Below are 20,970 nucleotides of genomic sequence, written 5' to 3' on the forward strand. Positions count from 1 at the left end.
ATTTTCTTTTGGTTTCATACTCTACTTCTCAAATGGTATTCAAAATTCTAAGAACTAAATAATTTTTTTTTTAATTTTAAGAAATTTCAAAGTGAAATAGATTCTAAATAATTTCAAATTTAAGAAGCAAATCATAAGAAATACTAGTACATCCCAAACTAAAAAGTAAATTATGTTTTTAAAATTTAATCAACATTCCAAAGCCTATCCAAAAAACTGAAAGCAAGTGAAACACATTATGACTAAAAATACTGAGTGAAAAAGTTGGAGCATTAAATTAATTACAAGTGAAAATATAAATAATATTACTATTTTTGATACTATAAATATGTTGATTACCATAAAGTCCTCGGCATCTCCCTCTTTTGTCCTTCAAACTAAGAGGAAAACAATGGCAAAGGCCGTCATAGAAAAATCTCTGCAACTCCCAGACTGCGTGTACCAAAACGACCCCGTTTTGATCAAACCAAGCAGCGAAACTCCGAAGCATTTTCTACCACTTTCCGATCTGGACGATCAACTTTTTCTAAGATTTTCAATAAAGTTTTTGTTCGTATTCCGACGATCGATCCAATCGGAATGGCTAAAATGGGGTCTCTCGAGAGTTCTTGTGGATTACTATCCGCTGGCCGGGAGGCTGAGGAGGCGTCCCGATGGCGGCGAGAAGCTTGAAGTTGATTGTAATGGAGAGGGCGCTTTGTTTGCTGAAGCATTCTTGGATGTCGACTCTCACGATTTTCTCTCATTTTCTTGGAAGCCAAACAGGTCTTGGAGAACCCTTTTGTATAAGGTCCAAGCCCTAAATTTCACCCATGTTCCTCCTCTTGTTCTTCAGGTTGCACTTTTTTCTCTCTCTCTCTCTTCCATTTACCTAGAAAATTATATAAGAACAGTTTATTTTATTTTTATTTTTCTTAATTGTAAGACTATGGTTTTTATTCTTTAGGTCATATCTCTTGAAATCATATTTAAATTTCAAGTCGAATTTCAAAAACAAAAAAATAACTTTTGAAAATTAAAATTTGGCTTAGGGTTTTGATAATGTTTAGAAAAACTATATATAACAAAACAAATGTGTTATAAATTTATATAGATTACATAATCGTTTTTCTCCTTAAGAAGAGCCTTTACCGCCTAAATCAGTGAGTATAGGTGGTTATGCATAGAAAAATCTCATATAATTTCTAGCAATTAACAAGAGCTAAATAGAGATATTTGACCAAAAAAATTTATAGTAATTCAGTCCCAAAAAGGACTTACATTATTCACTTTACTTTACAAAGTTAACTTGTTACCATTCAATCTTGGTTCAATTATAAATTATACATATGGTTCAATTATCATAAGCTTTTTCCTTTTATGTGAAAGAGAGTTCATTGTTATATTTCTAACAGTTCAAGTACTAAAATTTTATAAAACAAAAGTTTGCAAATCAAAATGTTACCTCAACCGAAGGGTAAGAACAAGAAATGTGTTTTAACAGCAAGTATAGATTAGAAGAAATCAAAAAGAAAATTTAGACATTGATAATCCGTTTAGTGTATTCTCAATTAAAAAAACGAAAGGCCGTGAACAATTGATTTTTTTATTTTCTATTCTATTTTCAAACATAATTTTTTCATGGTCAATATCAATTTTGTTTGTCACAATCTGTCTTTAAAACCGTTCCAAATCAAATGTAGAAATTTAAAATTATGCTAATCTCTTTTCAAAAAAATATATAACAAAAAAAAAAAAGTAGGTTGTATTTAAAAAATTAGAGAATTTTCAGGTCACATATCTCCGGTGCGGAGCTATGATTCTGTGCACCGCGATCAATCACTGTTTATGCGACGGCGTCGGAACGTCCCAATTTCTGCATGCCTGGGCCCACGTAACTTCCGAATCAAATCTCGGCGGTCCACCAATCTCACCCTTACACAGCCGCCACGTGTTATCTCACCAAGGCCCAATTCAAATCCCCTGCGCTCATCCCCAGTATACCAAAACCCCACGGGCCAGCTGGCACGTCGACATCACCAAATCCCTCCAATCTCAGCCGTTGATCCCCTCTTCCTCAATCTTCACCGCCGCTCGCATCCTCCGCCTCAAGAGCCTGTGCCCGCCGACCTCAAACTGCACCACATTCGAAACCCTAGCTTCGCACACGTGGCGCTCCTGGATTCGTTCCCTCGATCTCCCCCCTTCACTCCACGTCAAGCTCCTCTTCCCTGTAAATATCCGCAACAAACTCAGCCCCAAAATCCCTCAAGGCTACTACGGAAACGCCTTCGTTCTCGGATGCGCCCAGGATTCTGTCGACCAATTGGCCGTTCCCGACAACTTAAACGGCGTCATCCGGTTAGTGCAAAACGCGAAATCGATCATCGATGACGATTACGTCAAGTCGATGATCGTTCTGCTGGAGGATAAGAATCTGCTTGCCGACTTGTCGGTTAGTTTTGTTATATCCGACTGGTCAAAATTGGGACTGCAGGACTTGGATTTTGGGGTCGGGAAGCCGCTCCATATGGGTCCTTTGGCCAGCGATGTGTTCTGTCTATTTCTGTCGGTGATCGGAGACGTTAAAGCGGTGAGAGTGCTCGTGTCGGTGCCGGAGAACGTGGTGGAGAAGTTTGAGTATTATATGACGGGAGAGTACTTTTCCGACGAAGAGACGGAGGTCTTAACGGAGAAATCAGTGGCTGGACCTGGACTGGCCCACTTTAAATAAATGGGCTATTTTATGTGGGCCTTCCATCGTTTGATCTACGGCCCAATTGGCCCAAAATAAATTCACCACACAGAAATGGTTGTGTGTGTATTGTAAAGGGCATGTGACGTGAGAGTGTATCTACCTCTTTGTTAAGGACTGTTTTCAAAATTGCCTCATAATATTGGCATATTCATTTATAATTTATCTATGTCCTTTAGAGTATGACCTTGGTTATATTATTGGGCGTGAAGCAAATTATTTAAATTAATTTTTGAAAATAATTATTGCCTTGATATTAATAGGTTGTATACTTGTTAGTGGTGGTTAAAGTACGGAACAATAGCATTTTATTTCTTTATATAGTAAAAAGAGTTAAAAGGGTATTTAATATATTTTCACTAAAAAGAAAATAAAAGTGATTCAATAATAAGAATAAGACTAAATGTGGATGTATTGTAATTGAAAAATGGGAAATTTAGAGTAAATATGGTTCACATTGTTTGATTTGGAAAAATGTAGTCCATTTTGAAATGTCTAGTTATAACACACAATCTTATCTTTAAAGCAAAAATTGCCAAAATTGAGATGTAATCAATAAAACCGACCTTATCTTTTTAATTTGTCTATTGAAGCACTTAAAAGATAAGATGGGGAAGAGAGTGGACCTAATAGTTTTTATTTAAGAAAAAAGAGACAAATGAATGAACCAAAAATTCAATAGGTCAACTTGTATTATATATAACTGGAAAAAATGGAAAACAATATAATTTAATGTGTTATATGTTTTTTTAATTACTATGGTTGGAAAAAAGACAAAACTTCTGTTCATAGATGCCCCCTTTATTCTCTATATGTGTTTGCTGTGGTGTACCGCACCACTTGGGATTTGTTTTTAAGAAGCGCAATTTTTTTTAAACTCTTCTGCCATTAATGTGTAAAGCTTTATTTTCTTTTTCTTGTTTGGAAATTGCAAAAGGACCCAGGGGAAAGAGGATGTCTGTACCATACTTGGTTAGAAAAAGACACAAAAACAATGTCAACATGCCTATGTTTTTCTAATAATTAATATTAAGAAATCAAAAAATAAATTACCAATTTCGTCCTAATTTGGGTCCTAATATGTATCATGTATTCCACATAGATAGGGTAGTAAATTTGATTCGACTATTTCGAATGCAAATTTATATGAATGTATTTTTGGATTAAATTCATAAATTTTGTTTTTGTTTTCTTCCGCTTTCACTTGGTTATATAGGACTGTACGTAGTCACACCATTAACATATCTCAAATTTAGTCCAATTTAAATTAATGAATAATAATACTGTGACAAAAAAATTTAAAGTACACGATGAGAAAGCATATAATATATAGCTAACAAATATAATATAGCAATAAAAACAGGTTCTTTGGATCTATAAAATAGTGCAAAAGGAAGGCAAGGGGAGGGTATGGCCCCTAAGCATTTAAATTATTTATCCCCCTGCCCTAAATTTTAGAAAGCAAATATTCTCCTGTTCCAATGTTTTGTCTTCTTCTCAAAAACCCACCTTTACATCCCCCACTTCAAACCCTTCTTTTAAGGGGCTGTGCCCCAAAAAGACTAAAAAAAAAAAAAAAAATCAGATATCTTTAATTTTTATTATATTCAAAGTGGAACATTATTACTTAGCGTTGTCAACTCCTAGTTAATTAAATAATCTGCTTTCCTATTACGAACATGAACGTAGCGGTAATTGATATATATCTTCGATAAGGGATCATGAATTTGAACACTGTTATTCTTACTTGTTATACTAAAAAAAACTCATTTACTTTTAATATCTCGATCAGATTCAAATATTTTTAAAAACTTTAGGTTTCAAATTTTGTTAGAATTAAATTTTCTTTTTAAATCTAAACAAACTTAATTTTCAAGAATTTATGAAAAGCATGTTCCTGCAGGAAAGAAGAGACATGTAAAAGCTGGGTGTGGTACTATAAGAGATACTGTTGGTGAAATTGCTCATAGAAAGAAGCTAAAAGATATATATATATGAGTAAAGAGGGAAAAGGCAGAATAGTTGAGAGGGAAAAGTTACCACTTTGAAAACCCTAAAATCTAAAGAGAGAAAAAAAAGTTTTTTTTTTCTTGGAAATTATTTAATTAATTAAAACCTGCACCTGCCTCATATAATCATGCAGACGTTCTGTTAATCTATTTAATTATAATTCATTAATTTAATTTAAAATATTTGACATGAACCTAGTGTGGAATGTGGATGCCTGTTATATATGCTTATTACTCTGATGAGTAAAAGTCTCAACATGAATTAACATTTATTGAACTTACATGTATGGTTAGATTTTTAAGAGTCTATTTGATAATTTTATGGTTAGATTTTAAAGAGTGCATGTGATAATTATTTTTATTTTGATTTTGATTTTTGTTTGAAAAATTTAGTTAAACATTATTTCTATCTAGGTGCTTGTTTGCTTTCTTATCTATTTATTAAAAACGTTTTCAAAATCTAAGTCAATTTTCTTTTTCTAAAGTAGTTTTAAAAAAGTGGTCTTTATTTTTTAAATTTGGTTAACAAGTTTATGCGGGAATAATATGTTACATATTAAATAAATAGAAAGGAAATATGTATTAATTCTTGAAAACAAAATTTAAAAAACAGTTACTACATGAGAGACCTAAGCTTTGAATTTATTTATGATTAAGGAAGAATTAATAGTAAGACTAAAACATGTGAAGTTTAAGGACTATACCAACATAAAAATTTAAAGCATTCAAAAGATTATTAAAATACAAAATCTCGAACTCCATTTAATTTACACTGTTGGTTTCTTGATCAAAGTTAACATTGAATTCATTGGTAAAGTGAAGAACAGTGAAAAAAGATTAAGACATGAAAAAGATAAAATTTACCACAATTTAAACAATACTTTTGGGTAATTTTTTAAACCAAAGACTCAAGTATTATTTCGAGGGAAGAATCTTTCCAGTAAATCAGATCAGAAAGTGAGATTAAAGGATTAATAAGTTTTTAATGTGTCTTAAATTAATATATATTGAGAAAAATGCAGCAAGCTTTAGTGGGAATGCATATTTTTGAACATAACATGAGAAGTTGCTGCTAAGATAAGTAAAGGGGCAAAAAAGGTAAAAGCACTCTATAAAAAGAAGAAAAGCTTTAAATAATGAAAAGATATAAATAGTCAAATATATATAATATTATGGTATGAACTTAAAGCATATTAATGTATAAAATGTGCAGATAGGAAAGAGCAGAGAAGAGAGAGAGGAGCTTGCCCATACTCTCTGATCTCACATTCTCCATCAACTTTTTAGTCTGATGTGATTCTTAGTGGGCCTCATCAAATTATTATAGGTCTTTTCATTAAGGTGAATCATACTTAATTAACTTATTTATCTTCAAATTATCATATACCCATCTTTTCTAAGGTGAATCATTCTTAATTAACTTCAATTATATAGGATGTGAATGTGAGATCTATTCTCTTTCTTTAATTTTCACTTATAATGTAACATAGTTAAAAGAAAAAAAAAAGTGATTTTTAAATCCAAAATCTAACCCGGGATTAATGAATATAAGAGAGAAAAGAAGAACATTCTAAGAATTTAAATATTTAGGGCGTCTAAAGTTGAATTTATTATACCATCTATGTGGGATCATTGGTAATATATCAATATTCATACAGTACACTTATATTATAAATCTTTATAAAGTATCTTCTCTTTTCAATGTACGATTCTAAACCGTCTATTATTAGACTTCTGTATTTTAATCAAAATATTTGAATGAAACTTGAGGAGATAGTTGTTGAGATGTATTGGAAAATTAGACAGAATAATATATATCTATGCAATATATGGTTTGTAGGTTAGAAATTAATAAATCTGGCTGCTTGCCACTTAGGGGTATGGGTGTGACACAAAATTCTAATTTTTCAATAGCATCATAATCAAAGATTTTGAAAGCAAAAGGTCTTTGCTCCATGGCCCTCGTACCCCCACACGAATCTAAATAGCTTAGATTTGCCGTTGCCTATCTCTGATCGCTCCAATTTAATCTTTGCATGAGACGCAAGATTAGTATATTATAATCATTATATGCATTTTCACCCTTCGTGTAAATAGATTGATTGTTTCTAATAATTATTGTTTTGACTAAGTATCAATTCATAAATTAAAATAATTATTTATATTTATTTCATTTGAGAATTTGAAGGTTTGGAAGATCCTAAATTCTGGAAGTGTGAGCAGCAATGATAATATATAAAAGTAGAGGAAAAGGAAAGAAAAAGAAGATAAATTATACTACAAATTTTTACGGATTAATAGGGCTATATGTCGTATCTTTTGCATACACACACACTGTAAGTTTATATTATAAGAATAAAGATTATTACAATGAATAAAATAAACCTCACACACACCTTATACAAGAATATTTCTCGCATTTGATCTACCAACTCAAGTTTTAAAATTTTAAATCTGCCTCAATAGATTGATGGATAGGTAATGAACATCCAAAATTTCATAAGAAAACGAAAAAAAACTTAACTTGTAATATGATGCACGATCCTCTTATTCTATCTCTTTTTCCACGTCATGGCCTAAGTCTTTTTTTTTGTCACCACAACTTTTAGTTGCCTTCATAAATTTTACATTGGGTTTATTTTAAACATTGATTTATATTTAAATTAAGATAGAATGAGTCTATTAAATGATTAGGCTTCTCCGTATATTTTAGTTTTTTTAATTAATATATATGTTTCAAATTGATGTGTTTAGAATAGGGTTTTCCCTAAGAAAACAAAAGAAAAGGGAAGGGTGAACGATGGTGGGGAGAACTAGAAGTTACATTATAAAGCTCTCACTTTTTGCAAATAATTTTAGATCAGGAAAATGTGTGTAAGAAATTCGTTGGTCAAATTTTCCTAGAAAAGTTGCTATGTCATCGAACCCACAAAAACAATTAATTAATCAAATTAATATTTTATTTTCCTTATTATCTCCAAAAAATTAAACAACTCCACTCATCGAGAGCAAACGTGACATAAAGGTAAATTCCTCTTTTTTATCATACATTAGTCTCTCTTTTTGTTTCGGTTTCGATTTTCTAAAAAATGAAAAGGAAAAAAAAAAAACTAGAAGAGAATATGGGGCCTAAAACATATATAGCCATGGCATTGAGTCATTGACAAACCTTTTTTTTTTTGTTGAAAAATTAGATCGACACTCCTAAATTAAAAGACAAAAGCAAAACCATGCAACTAATGGAATTAGAGCGCTGATATTAGTTTTTGTAAGAGAAAAAACTATGGTTTAGTAATAACAATTTTATAAATTTGAAGGCTAATGGAAAATAATTTTTGTTTTGTGCGTTGTTCTTTTCTTTTTATTTTTAGTATGGAATATAATGTGGTTACCACAATTCTTTTGGTTGTTTAGGGTGACGATTCTCATGCCATAGGGGATGGCAAAGATGGCTGCAACGGCACCAATAAAGTTCCATATTAGCTAGCGAAGAGAATGATCATGGATATATAGGAGATGACAATTATCTCCATTGGTATGAGGTCTTTTGGGTGAAACCAAAAATAAAGATGTTATGCCCAAAACAGACAATAGCATTGGTCACAATGTTAGTCACTAACTCTGTAACCAAAGATCTTTGAATTTGTGATATGACATATTCTTGAAAAAAGTTATTTTTATTTTTGTAAAATGAGTTGAGCAATTTTTGTATTTATTTCGGCCTTCAAAGCTAGACTTTGCACGTGGCTGACGGGTGAGGGAAGAGAACTACTTTTAATGCATGCTACTAAACAATGATGGCCATGGGGCAGTCTTACAGAACATGAGGGCTCTGTGGATAATAAAATTATGTCCACATAATTCCCAATCTTCAACTTCAAACTTCAAAGGTCCACACAATTATATGTTACAAAAATAAACTGTTTATTTTATCTTCTACTTACTATTTGTAATTTCCTGTCCTCTAGACTTTTCACTGTACCTTTTTTAAATTACAAGAGAGATATTCAAACAACCTTGAAAACTTATTGACAATTCATGTATGTAAACTGTAAAGCATAAATAGTGTTTGTATTTATGTCACAACATTGAAAATAAAAAAGATCGTAAATAAATAAGATCACGCAACAGAGCAAAAAGTCAAATCGGTTATATGATCTTTACAAGACGATTAGTCGTCTAAATAGAATTATGGAGCCAAGATATTTTGATGGAAAACCGACGGATCGACAAAAGAAGAATATAAACTATATAAGCGTGTGGTTGCTATGATTTCAGTTGGCAAAGTTTTGTTTTAAATTTTGAAAAGCCTTGGGATCGAAGGCAGCTGGGCTTCTTAATCATAACGTAGAGGAAGTAATCATCTTCCTGTAATTGCAGATAATTCGGGAAAAAAAAGAGAGAGAGAGTAAAAAAAATAATTAAAGTTAGTCAGAGGGGTATGGGGATGAATAACCCCACGCCCTTTCTTTCTTTCTTTTCAAGGCTACTTTTGTAAGAAATAAATTATAAATTGCAGAAAAGTGGGGGGTAAAAAAGCAAAATATGATCTGGGAATGTGCCTTGTTTCGATGCAGAGATTCCTAACACTTAGAACAACAAAGCTAACTTGTTTGTTTTGATCATTGCCCATCACTCTTATTTTCTTTCTCTCTTCTTGGGATTTTCAAGCTCTTTCAATTCCCTTTTAATATTTATTACTTATATATCTCAAAAATTTCACTTCCTAGATAGCTGTATATGGAGTCTGCCGCAAATCTCCATCACCACCAGCATCAGCTTCAAGACCAGCTCCTTCTTCCTTCTTCCTCTTCCTCTTCCTCTTCCTCTTTGCCTGTCATCCCATCTTATTTTGGCCTTGGAACCTCCCATGGTTGGACTCCCAATATTTCCCTGTGAGTCCTCTCTTTCTTTCCATTTTCCGAGATTTAAATCTCAGAAAGTTTATTAATATCTTAACGGGTTGAATTGTGTTTTCGAATTGATATCTTTTTTGTGTGTCTTATTACCAGCGTTTGGGGTAGCTGTGTTTTTTTACCAGGGTTTGAGAGTCTTTTATGAAGTTGCATTTGGGGATTTATGCTATATTTTGATATGTTTTTTATATATATATATATATAATTTTAATTTGGGCGAGGCCCCCTCGAAAAAAGATAAACTGAAACGGGTATGGATTGATTGATTTAATTTATATATGCTTGCTTATTAGCAACAATACCTGACATATTTTGAACTTCCTCAAGACCCCATTGAATTGCTGTAATTTTGGAAGCTAATTCATTAGGGTTTTTGCAAGTTCTTCTTTTCTTTTCTTCCCCGACTTTAATTAAGCATGCTGATGATGTGGGAAATATTTAATGTGGGGGATTATGGAATTTGGTGTTGTGTTGTGGCAGGAATACTTGCAACTACAACCCAAGAATATTCAATAATGGAGCAACTTCGATTCCAATTAGAGACTGTGGGCAGAAAAATAATACTTCTCCACCTCTCAACAGTTCTATGGTTCAAGATTTGGGGTTATTCCAATGGAGTAGTGGTGTAAATTCTTCAGGGAGTAGTTTCTTATTCCATGACCCGCAGGGTGGAAAAATCAAAGAAGAAATTTCCTCATTAGCTTCTGCTGCTGAATCTTTCCCCAAATTCACAGAAATGTTGAACAACAACAACAGCCCTTCGTGTACAAATCAAGATTTCGATCACTTAAAGAATACTAATAGCAACGATTCTCCGGCGGAGGATCTGAACGATCTCAGCCACAAGCTGTTGATCAAAACCCTCATTTCCTCCGGCTGCCAAATCGACGGTGGCGATCACATCAAACCCGGAGGTCATTTATTGTACAGCACTACTACTTCAAGACCAAATAGAGGCCACTTCGCTCAAATATACCCCAGCATTAATGTCTCTAATTGGAACCTCTCATCGCCGGCGCCGCCGTTCTCCAACTCCTTGGACTTGAACTTACAAACGCCGGCCGATATGTTGGCCGCCTCCGCCGGAAAATTCAGCCACTCGCAGGATAATTTTGGTATTTTTAGAGAAACCCTTCCTGATTATCACGATCACATCCCCAGCGTCCCATGCATTCCAAGTAAAGTAAGTTTTTTTCTCTTTTTTCTGGGTTAATTAAAATTTTTTTTTTTATATTGTTCTGGGAGGTAGATTTTAGGGTTATTATTGTAAAAGAAAGTGAAATGTCTTTAGCATAAAATTAGAGAGGGCATGGGAGGGGAGAGGGCTCTCTTTTTGCAGCAAGGGAAGGTACTTTCAGCTTTATACATTTGTAATTGTAAATGCATCTGCTTTCCCAGTCAACTACTTTCCCTTCCTTTTTCTTTTTACCTTTTTTTTTCAACTTTCTTTTCTATCTCTCAAACAACTGATTCGTCTTCTCCCCACTTTTTTTTTTCCTTTTTTTGGATTCTTAAAGATGACACCATTCAGCAGTGAAGTAACAGAAGCAAAGCGACCTTGTAACTCAATGGAGCCAAGGGTAAATCAACAGCCTCCTCCTTCAAAGAAAACGCGATTGGACTCACGCGCTTCTTGCCCACCATTTAAGGTTTCATTACTGTAACTAATTATCAACTTCATCCCATTACTTTTTAAAAGAAAAAAGATTATTATTTACTTCCATCAAAAGTGTACTCAGTGCATGGTTTTCTCTTTTTCTGGGCAGGTTAGAAAAGAGAAATTAGGTGATAGAATTGCAGCCCTCCAACAATTGGTGGCACCCTTTGGCAAGGTAATTCAACCAATCATGTTTAACATTTTTTCAAAATTAAAATAAAAATGTAAGATATTTGTGTGGTCAAGTAATTAATGTAACAATATAACCTATTAAATACAAAAATTGAAAGTTTTAATGAAAATTTTAAAGTATAACAATGGAATATAATTTTACTTTAAAAAAGAAAAAAACATAGATTTGAATGACAGCGGCTAGATTTCTGAATGACTAATTCTAGATACCTTGTAAACTGTAAAGTTCGTAGCTAGCTGTTTCGTAGGATTGGATGCTGTGTTTTGTTTGTTTGTTTGTTGTGAAAAAACATAGGTTATAGATTGGCGTTGTAAAATAATGCTGATGATGTTGCAGACAGACACAGCATCTGTGTTAATGGAGGCAATTGGATACATAAAATTCCTTCAAAATCAGGTCGAGGTACTTCTTTTTCCCATATATTACCTTTCTCATAAATCATCGTCCCTAATAACTCATGTCGTTTCAAATAATCTAAACCTTTTTATATTGCAGACCTTGAGCGTTCCATACATGAAGCCCTCCTGCAACAAAGCCTCTAAGCCGACACATCGGGTAAAAATAAGTAAATAAATAATAAAAAAGAAAAATACAATATTCTTCTCTTCCACTAACTGATTTTTTTGTCAGAGTTCGGTGGAGGATGGAAGTGAAGGGCAGCCAAATCGAGATCTCAGAAGTAGAGGGCTGTGCCTGGTTCCTTTCGGGTGCTTGTCTTACGTCACCGGCGACGGCGGCGGTGGCGGCGGAATTTGGCCGCCACCCGGGTTTAACGGAGGAACTTCTTGATAAATATATAATTAAATATATTTATTTTGAATTAGTCGAGAAATATTAAAGCTTCTCTAAGGACTAAGGCTCTAATGTGAATTAATGGAGCAAATTTGGTCAGTCTGTTTAAACCCATGGAGAGATACAGAAATGGACCAAGTTTGATCCATTAATATTAATCATTTCATGTATTGTTAATGATCCGTTGGATCCAACTTCACATTCCTTATTTTGGCTATCCATTATCTCATTACCCTTATTTTACCTTGGTTTTGTGCCTATAAAATTTCCTCACGATGAGGTATTTTGATTTTAATTGGATATAAATAAATTAGTAAGAGAAAAAGTTATTTAAAATATATTATTAATGTCTGACTTAGAGTACGATTTTAAATTATTAACATTAACACGTCAATTAAATATGTATATAATGAGAGGATGAACAAATCACACATGTGAAAATTTAAAAGTACACATGTATATTTCTTATAAATTATAATATTTTACGTATGAAATTTTGAAAAAATTGGTCTGAAATATCACTATTTTTATGCGCGATACTCTAGATCTGTTAATTACTTGCTATCTTATGACCAAATTGTAGATATAAAAATTCATTGTTAACGTTTTACTCTATTTTTAATAACTGAAGTTAGTTGTAAATAAGCAAATAGAAAAATATATTCGAACCTGAACACTAATCCAGATATGTACCCTCCAATCTTAGGTTAGAAGTTTGAGTCCCCAATTCATATGTTTTTTAACTAAAAAACAATATTTAATATTTAATCTGTGCAGGAAGAAAAAGTATTATTAAATATATTAAATCATCTCTAATTGTGTGAGGTAATTCCCAAATTATCTCAAATGAGTTCTTAATCTTTTAAATTCGCAATATTTGCTTCAATGTATTTAAAAGTTATTGATTAGATGATTAATAAAAGGATTTTTTTAGTACGATTATTAATAAAAAGTTGATGCTTCATTAAATATTATTGTATTATATTAAAATATTTGAACGTGTATTGAATATATCTCGAATTCTACTAAACATGTGAAACTCAATTAATATCTAGCAACAAATTCTAATTAAACTGTATGTTATGTATGGAGCAATACGCTACATCAAAAAGGACAATCGAGACCATCAACAGGGCCGGCCTAAGACACGGAGGTCGGCCCAACAAAGGGCCGACCCCACCTCGGCACCGACTCCTTCTCGGCCTTAGGTCGAGAAGGGCCTCGACGACTCTCCTTTTTCCCTCTCAGTCCCTGTTTCAAGTGAGTGGCGTTTGTGCCCCCAAGCCGATCCCTATTCTCGATCCTCTACCGATGCTGGAGACATCCCGGCCCAAAGCCCACGAATATCAAATCTAGGGTTGACATCCTGAAAAATCCTGAGGACAAATCGACTATAAATAGGGAGGGGATCACCCCTTGAAAGTAAGCTATAACTACACTTTCAAATTTGCTAACTTAGATATCGGAGCCAGTGTGACTAAAGTCACACAAGGTTAGGATTTTTGTTCGGTTTTGTAGATATTTTGTCTCGTAGTATTCGAGTTGGTGCGCGGAGATAACCGGTCTACCAAAATCCCAGCATCAACACTCCATCCGAGAAAATATATTTTTTTAAAGAGCGTGTCCAAATGACATTTACCTACATATTCAAAATTAAATATTAATTTAATGGTGTATCAAATTTTTATTAACAAAGTCTATCCATTTTTTCATTAAAAGAAAAATCTAACTGCTAATTTTTAAAAATTAAAGGCCAAGTTGAGAATTACCCTTTTTTTGTCCTTTTTTATTTGACGTGAAGTTGAGAATTACTTAAAATATGGGTGAAAATTTGGTATATTTAGTGCAAAAAGAAAGACTATTTTATCGTCCAACTTCAAATCCAATATCATCTTTTAATTAGACTTGAAAAAATTGTTTTCCTCCCTTTCAATAATTATTTAAGTGGTGGTAGATAAAAAATAGAAAACAACTCATTGATCTTAAGTTGATTTTTTTAAACACTCGTCACTCATCCCAATGGTAATAGACTTGTAAAAGAGAAATAAGAATTCTAAACAAGTCAATAGATGTTTGAAATTTACTCTCAAATGAATAATGTGACTCCTACGTACCTACAAATAATTTATTTTAGTATTTTATAGGTAACTAATGATTAGATTCTAAATTTTTAATGATATTCTCCCTAAGAAGTATTGAGACTTTTCAAATCAGGTTTTATGACAGATTTCAACAAATGACACGTGGCAGAACATTTTAAGATTATATATATATATATATATTAAGAAGTTCAATTAGATTATAAAGTCAAACTTATCAAATTTGTTTAAAAATATATATTTTAACAAGTTGGTGAATGCATGTTTTAAGCAAGATAACCAATGCTCAAGGCATTTACTTTTTATATATGCAAACAAAGGACGATTTATCCAACCGTCAATTATTAAAGTCACATCCACTGAGCTGTCACCGCCGAAGTCTTTTTAAGACTAGATATTTTTAGGAGGAAATGGAAAGGAAAACTGATATTTTTCCACCCCGAGTGGGTAGCCTTATCCAAGAACGTTTCAGGACGATTGTAATACACGTGGCGCTGATCGGAACCCCTTCATCTGCTCCGCCGCCGTCGACGGTAGAGAATATTTATTTTTATGATGTAAGCCGAATGCAGGGTGAAGATTCCCCAGACCCAATTTTATCCGTCGTTTTGCTCTCCTTTCAAAAGGACACAAACACCCTCCAGTAAATTAATAATCACATTTATTTGGCTTGTTGTGATTTTTTTTTTTTGGCTCCCCAGACTATTCTTTAAAAATAAGGTTTAAATTATATTTTTATTTATTTAATTAAGATATTAGAGTTAATTCTATCTTCTTTTATCAAAATTGAAGTCAAAGTTGACTTTTTAGAAAATTAACTCGTCGTTGGACTAAAACTAGTTAAAGTTACCAAAATTAAATTGAAAATGATCTCCAAATCTAATCCGAAATGTGATTTTTTTTATGTGAAAGGTGAAAGTTACTAAAATATATGAATATAATATATATAACTTAAATTGGAACTAAAATAAAATATTAAGAGGTTAAAAATTAAAAATTAAATTGAATGTGGATATTTAAAGATTAAATTAAGATAAACTAACAAATAAATGAACAAAACATAAATTTATACTGTGATCAACTTCACTTAAAGATTTTTGAGACAAAAAGAATGAGATGGACAAATATATATATATATATATATATATATATATTTGGAGTATAACATTTGGGATGAGGGTTCAAACCTACAATTTTTTGGTCTAAGATATATGTAAATCATCACTGTTCGCTTTGGCGAATAGATAGATTTATATCTACAATTTTATATCTACCATTAGTATTATAATCCATTGATTTTTATCGAGGTTAATTTATTGTATTTTCAAATTTAATTTTGTAAATTTAAAGATTGATTTGGTAATTACTTTTAATTTCCATAAAAGATTTCATTTTAGTTTTATAATTTAACTAACAAATTAGAAATTCATAAATTATTGAATAATTATATTTGAATAAGTTATATGATATTCAAACATATTTTAGAAATTTTTAATTCAATTTAACTTCGTCTTTTTCTTCATCGATGGCCCAAGGGCTAGAATGGTAATTTAGAATACATACTCAATAAATTAGAAATGGCGTGTGCTCTGAGCAAAAGTCTTCAATCACACTCCCTCCTCTTTGAAGAACCCATTTATCTTCTTGCCCGTCTACCGTTCCTCCTTATCCGTTCATCTTGTCGGTGTTTCTCTTCCAAGTTCTGTCTCTTTTTTATTTTTCCATCAATTTAATTCTTCGATCTGTATCGTTGATAATTTGTGAACTTAAATTTAGCCATCGATTACGTGCTTAAAATCAGATTTTGGATTCTAGAATTACGGGATCGAGAATCTGGCGGGAATCGTTTTACCTGATCGAGCTGTCATCGCCGATTTTTAGCGTACAATTCGGAGAGCCCTGTTGCGAGTTTCGGTCGTGATTCGGCCTAATTTTCGTATCTATAAAAGGTAATGAATCTTTAAACACTTCCGAGTGCTAAGATTGATGATCACGACCCACTTTATCTCCCACTGACGATCATGATAGATAGCCTTGATTGATAATGGAAACGTTGAATCCGACTATACGAGTCTTTTATCTACTTTCTATTCCATTAAAAACTCGTCGCCAAGAGACTGTTATTTGAAATTTACATACTGGTGACTAAGACTATTTAATTTTCTTCGCCAGAATTTTGTTCACTTCAAATTTCAATTTCCTTCGTCCGTCATAATATGAATAAGTTTAAGTGAAGAATTCAAGTTTGTTGCGCCTACTGATTATATGCGTTGGAATCGCGAATTCATTTTGCAATTTCAGTTTGTGTCATAATATATATTTTTTTGGTTAAGATTGGGGATTGTGCTTTTTAGTGTTGTCTGATCATTTTCATTTGGGTGAACTGAAGGACGCGAGATGGGGTCGTTGCAAGGACCAGTTGTTTGCCCCACTATTCGTGCAAAGCAAGCAGGATTGTACTCTCTGCCACTCAATCGTTCTTTAATGGCTTTTAGTTTTCGAAGAGGCGAATTATGGGGATTCACGGGGATCAACGGTTTGAATGCTAACTTGCCAGCTGCTTCTAACAAAGGTTGTGCTAGAAAATGCAAGACTCTGCGTTGCAGCTTCAGTTCATCATCTGATGGCAACGGAAGTACAGCAGAGAACTTCAACGAGAAGGATGAAGAGTATGTTGAATCGAGCGTGGTTGAGGCTGGTATGCTAAGCTGATGGCCTTAATCACATGACTATGTTTTATTTTCTTGAATGAAGTGTCTACAAATTAGTATTTCTCCGTGATTGTTCTGCAGTTTTAGTGATACATTCTGTAAGTTATCTGATTGAAGAAGAACCTTAGGACCATTTGGGAATTTAATGCTACTGTATGTTAATATGCACTTAGACCTTAGACGGTGCTATTAACTGATTGAAATGTTCTTTGGTTTGTTTGTGCCCTGTATAGTTGAGGTGAAAAGTGGTGCGGACGGTTTCATGATTAAAATGAGGGATGGTAGGCACTTAAGGTGTGTTCACAACAACCCTCACGGTGGACATCTGCCTGATTATGCTCCACATCCCGCAATCGTGTTGAAGATGGAAGATGGGACTGGTCTTCTTCTTCCCATAATCGTCTGTATGTATCTGTGGATGATAGTTTCTAACATGAACTTAATGTCATTGAACGAATTTGTTTTTGTTTTTTGTTTTTGACCCTATCAACTCTTCACCTTTTGCAGTGGAGATGCCGAGTGTGCTGCTTCTGGCTGCTGTGCGCAATGTTCCAATTGTATACTTTCTCATTTCTGTCTTCTCTTGAGATTGGACATAGTTGCTTTGGAATTTGAATTTTGGAAACTTGTGAAATTAGAAACATTCTATTCCATTGAACAGGAATTTTTAACAATTATTATTATTTGGTTCCAGGCCAGACCAACTATGTATCAAGTGGTAAAAGAGATGATCGACAAGATGGGTTATGAAGTATGTCTTTCTCTTTTTTTTTTTTTTTTTTTTTTTTTTTAAGTAGATTTTTCCACCTTTCCTTTTTAGTTGACCCTGCAGCATATATATTTTTAAAGTCTAGGTGGGATGTGGCAGCTTTCTGATGTTAATAACGATCATTTTACTCATCTATGCAGGTCAAACTTGTAAGGGTTACCAAGAGAGTGCATGAGGCATATTTTGCTCAGTTATACCTCTCAAAGGCATGTATTAATTTCTCCCTCTGAACTATGTACTCCTCTCTTAGGTCAGTCTAAGACTTTAAAAATTCTCGGGTTATCCAGATTGGCTGTGAGAATGACTGTCTCAGCTTTGATCTTCGACCTTCAGATGCCATAAACATTGCAGTACGATGCAAGGTAACTTAAACAGTTTTATGCATAACTTTTTTTTTAGCATAATTTTTCTTTGATAAGATTATAGACTTAGGTAAAGTGCCTCTTTAAGTCACTAAAATAATTGTTGAGATATTGCGATAAATATGACATTGAATTGCCTGGCTAACTGCAGAAATATTTTGTTGTTCAGGCCGTTAGATAATCTGTTCATTTGCTTTTGGTCGTAGGATGTTTCTATTAATTTGTTTGAGTTGTATTTTGTTGTTTTTCAAATTTTTGGCCTTGATTATGTGCTCTGATTTCTGAGTCATATTACTTCTGACAATTGATACAGGTGCCCATTCAAGTGAACAAATATCTAGCATACAGTGATGGTATGAGAGTTGTTGAAACTGGGAAACTGTCAATCCAGGCCCCTGCTACAGATGGCTTATTATTCACTGAGCTGGATCGGTAATCTTTCTTTTGAAGTGTCACATTCTTAGGTACAGATTCTAAGAAGTAAGAACCATGGACACATGATTTGGTTATTGATACAACCTGGACGGCAATACCCTGTTCCTAAGAAATAATGATAGATGATTTATATAGTCTGAGTATTATCTATGGGTTTAAATTATTTTTGCATCAATAAGCCGGCATTTTAAATGATCATACATCCGTTTAAGATAGAATATGAAACGATAAAATACAACAATACAAGATATTAACTGTGCATAACGAAGTTATGTCTATTCACACCTTTTTCTTTTTGTGTATATGAGGAATAATGGGCCCATTAATCGATAACAATTTAAGACTTCTGCTTCATTTGACGAGAGGAAAGGGTTTAATTGACTTCTTTTGTTTTCAGGCCAAGTGGTCAGCCTTGTGATGAAGCCAAAGAGTTTAATCTAGTGAGGAATATGCTGATAGCTGCTGTCGAAGAGCGCTATAGAGATGCTGGTACCTATTTCTGTTCAATAAAATTTTCTATCAATTGAACTGTTACACCATGATTATCATTTTACTTTCATTCATTTATGAATGTTCTAAATCAATTATTCTCTGACTTAGAACAGAAGCTTGCATGCTGTGGTAATCTTTTATCACAAGTTCGTTGAACATGTTGGTGTTAGTGTGAATAGAACATAACAATAAGAAAAATTGGAATACCAAGAATAATTAATTGCTTTGTAATTATATGGGATGGCCTTGTGGTGTTATACTTTTTCAAAATACAGAGAGTCTGGTGTTTTGAATAGTTCTGAAAAATTATCTAAGGTGTTCGTCTGCTTAGACAAGTCCTTAAGAAAGCTCCATTTTCCATTAATGTCGGGCTGGTTATTCAGCGTTTGAGAAATTTACATTTAGTTCTCACGGTTGGTGATTATTTCAGCTCAGTGGAGGGACAAGCTCAATCTGCTGCGGGCTAGGAGGAATTTGGCATAAGAGGTAGAAAAACTTATTATTCTCCTGTACTAACTGAGATGTTGATGGCTTATCTTTCTTAAATTTCCTATATTCAATATTTTCTCATCCACCTGGAACAAGAGAATGGTGACTGATGAAAACTACTTGTTTCAGTTGCTCCTGGAGAAAGTGTACTTGTAAATAGAACGGAATTGTTCGTGGCCGAGGATGGTTCGTGTCGGTAAACTATTGCCTCTTCTACTCAGTATTATGTATTTAGCCACTCTGTGAATGTACATATCTATAATATATATATATATATATATATATATGTGTAGATAGAACTTGGTGGTGTCGGGTCGTCAAATGTGTTCCAAGTGAAATGCATGACATAACCAATTCCTTCGATGCTTCACAATCGCAATGACTAATTTGTCAGTGAAACAAACATTGCTTATTTATATCTTAGTCACTGCTTATAGACTTTTTAAGTCGTTAATCTGAATGGTCATACATCAAATATCTTCAGTATAATGCTTTCTTAAGAAATGATTTCCTTTCAAGTCGTTTTTGAGGGGAGAGAATTATAAATAAACCCACCCTCCAAGGCAAGGGATGGGAAAACTGGAAATCGAATTATCATCATTTAGATTCCAATGACAAATATTTCAAATGAAACTCAAATTAAACATTTGTATGTTTTGTTTTCAAATTAGTGCTTCATATCCTCTAAATGAAGACAAATCTTCCATTAATCATGTATGGACGGTGCTTTTTATATATATATATATATATATATATATATATATATATATATTTCACAACAAATATTTGTTATCTAGAAAAATAAAAGTTTGTTACTTAATAAACAATTCAAACGTTATTTATTTGAATTACCAGTGATTTATTGTTACTTTTTTAACTATTTAATTTATAATTTTAGTCAGAGGTAGTTATTTGTAATGGACACTATTTGTAAATGTACTACTTACTCATAATAGTAAATTAATTATTTATTGCTTGAAATGTATTGAAATTATTAATTTGCTTATTTCATAATCAAAGTCGAGATTAAAAAAAGTTATAACTCGAATATATTGAGGAAATTACTTAGTGACATTGCAGAAATGAAAATTAATAAGAGATAACGATAATAATATTGATAATAAATAATGAATATTCGTAATATTACACGAGTGACGAGTAAATAATATTCCGAAACGACAGCTGGAAATCGACTAGAACCGGGTGCTTCAATGAACCGAGTATAAATAACAACAGTTTTGCCACGACGATATGCAAAATAACCCGATCCGGATTCCGGAGATGTGTTTCTCGGCCTCGCTTTCTCTACTTG

The 20,970-nt window shown here is 33.0% G+C and overlaps 3 protein-coding genes across 10 annotated transcripts; all 3 read left to right on the forward strand.

The window, feature by feature from the left end:
• Window positions 1-360: 360 nt before the first annotated feature.
• Window positions 361-2,917, forward strand: LOC111008948 (alcohol acyltransferase 9). Its single transcript, XM_022281833.2, has 2 exons — window positions 361-835; window positions 1,772-2,917. The coding sequence occupies exons 1-2, from the start codon at window positions 392-394 to the stop codon at window positions 2,711-2,713; spliced, it is 1,386 nt and encodes a 461-aa protein (XP_022137525.1). The 5' UTR covers window positions 361-391; the 3' UTR covers window positions 2,714-2,917.
• A 6,163-nt stretch (window positions 2,918-9,080) lies between these two features.
• On the forward strand, window positions 9,081-12,539 carry LOC111012391 (basic helix-loop-helix (bHLH) DNA-binding superfamily protein). 3 transcript variants are annotated; one of them, XM_088119333.1, is made up of 8 exons: window positions 9,081-9,099; window positions 9,474-9,638; window positions 10,140-10,842; window positions 11,177-11,308; window positions 11,426-11,491; window positions 11,846-11,911; window positions 12,005-12,064; window positions 12,140-12,539. In XM_088119333.1, the coding sequence occupies exons 2-8, from the start codon at window positions 9,484-9,486 to the stop codon at window positions 12,296-12,298; spliced, it is 1,341 nt and encodes a 446-aa protein (XP_087975459.1). In that variant the 5' UTR covers window positions 9,081-9,099; window positions 9,474-9,483; the 3' UTR covers window positions 12,299-12,539. The 3 variants fall into 3 exon arrangements, with proteins under 3 accessions (XP_087975459.1, XP_022142334.1, XP_022142259.1); XM_022286567.2 differs by lacking the exon at window positions 9,081-9,099 and adding an exon at window positions 9,121-9,354; XM_022286642.2 differs by lacking the exon at window positions 9,081-9,099 and having other exon boundaries at window positions 9,119-9,638; window positions 11,846-11,905.
• A 3,404-nt stretch (window positions 12,540-15,943) lies between these two features.
• Window positions 15,944-20,112, forward strand: BBD1 (bifunctional nuclease in basal defense response 1). Of its 6 annotated transcripts, none has more exons than XM_022283973.2 (12): window positions 15,944-16,080; window positions 16,216-16,349; window positions 16,790-17,098; window positions 17,345-17,515; window positions 17,619-17,668; window positions 17,806-17,862; window positions 18,021-18,086; window positions 18,168-18,242; window positions 18,556-18,674; window positions 19,075-19,166; window positions 19,600-19,655; window positions 19,788-20,112. In XM_022283973.2, the coding sequence occupies exons 3-11, from the start codon at window positions 16,798-16,800 to the stop codon at window positions 19,650-19,652; spliced, it is 984 nt and encodes a 327-aa protein (XP_022139665.1). In that variant the 5' UTR covers window positions 15,944-16,080; window positions 16,216-16,349; window positions 16,790-16,797; the 3' UTR covers window positions 19,653-19,655; window positions 19,788-20,112. The 6 variants fall into 6 exon arrangements, with proteins under 6 accessions (XP_022139665.1, XP_022139679.1, XP_022139672.1 ...); XM_022283987.2 differs by having other exon boundaries at window positions 15,965-16,080; window positions 16,202-16,349; XM_022283980.2 differs by having other exon boundaries at window positions 15,983-16,099.
• The last annotated feature ends 858 nt before the right edge of the window (window positions 20,113-20,970 follow it).

Source organism: Momordica charantia (genome assembly GCF_013281855.1).
Source record: "Momordica charantia cultivar OHB3-1 chromosome 11 unlocalized genomic scaffold, Mcharantia_2.0 BLBB01000011.1, whole genome shotgun sequence".
NCBI lineage: Eukaryota > Viridiplantae > Streptophyta > Magnoliopsida > Cucurbitales > Cucurbitaceae > Momordica > Momordica charantia.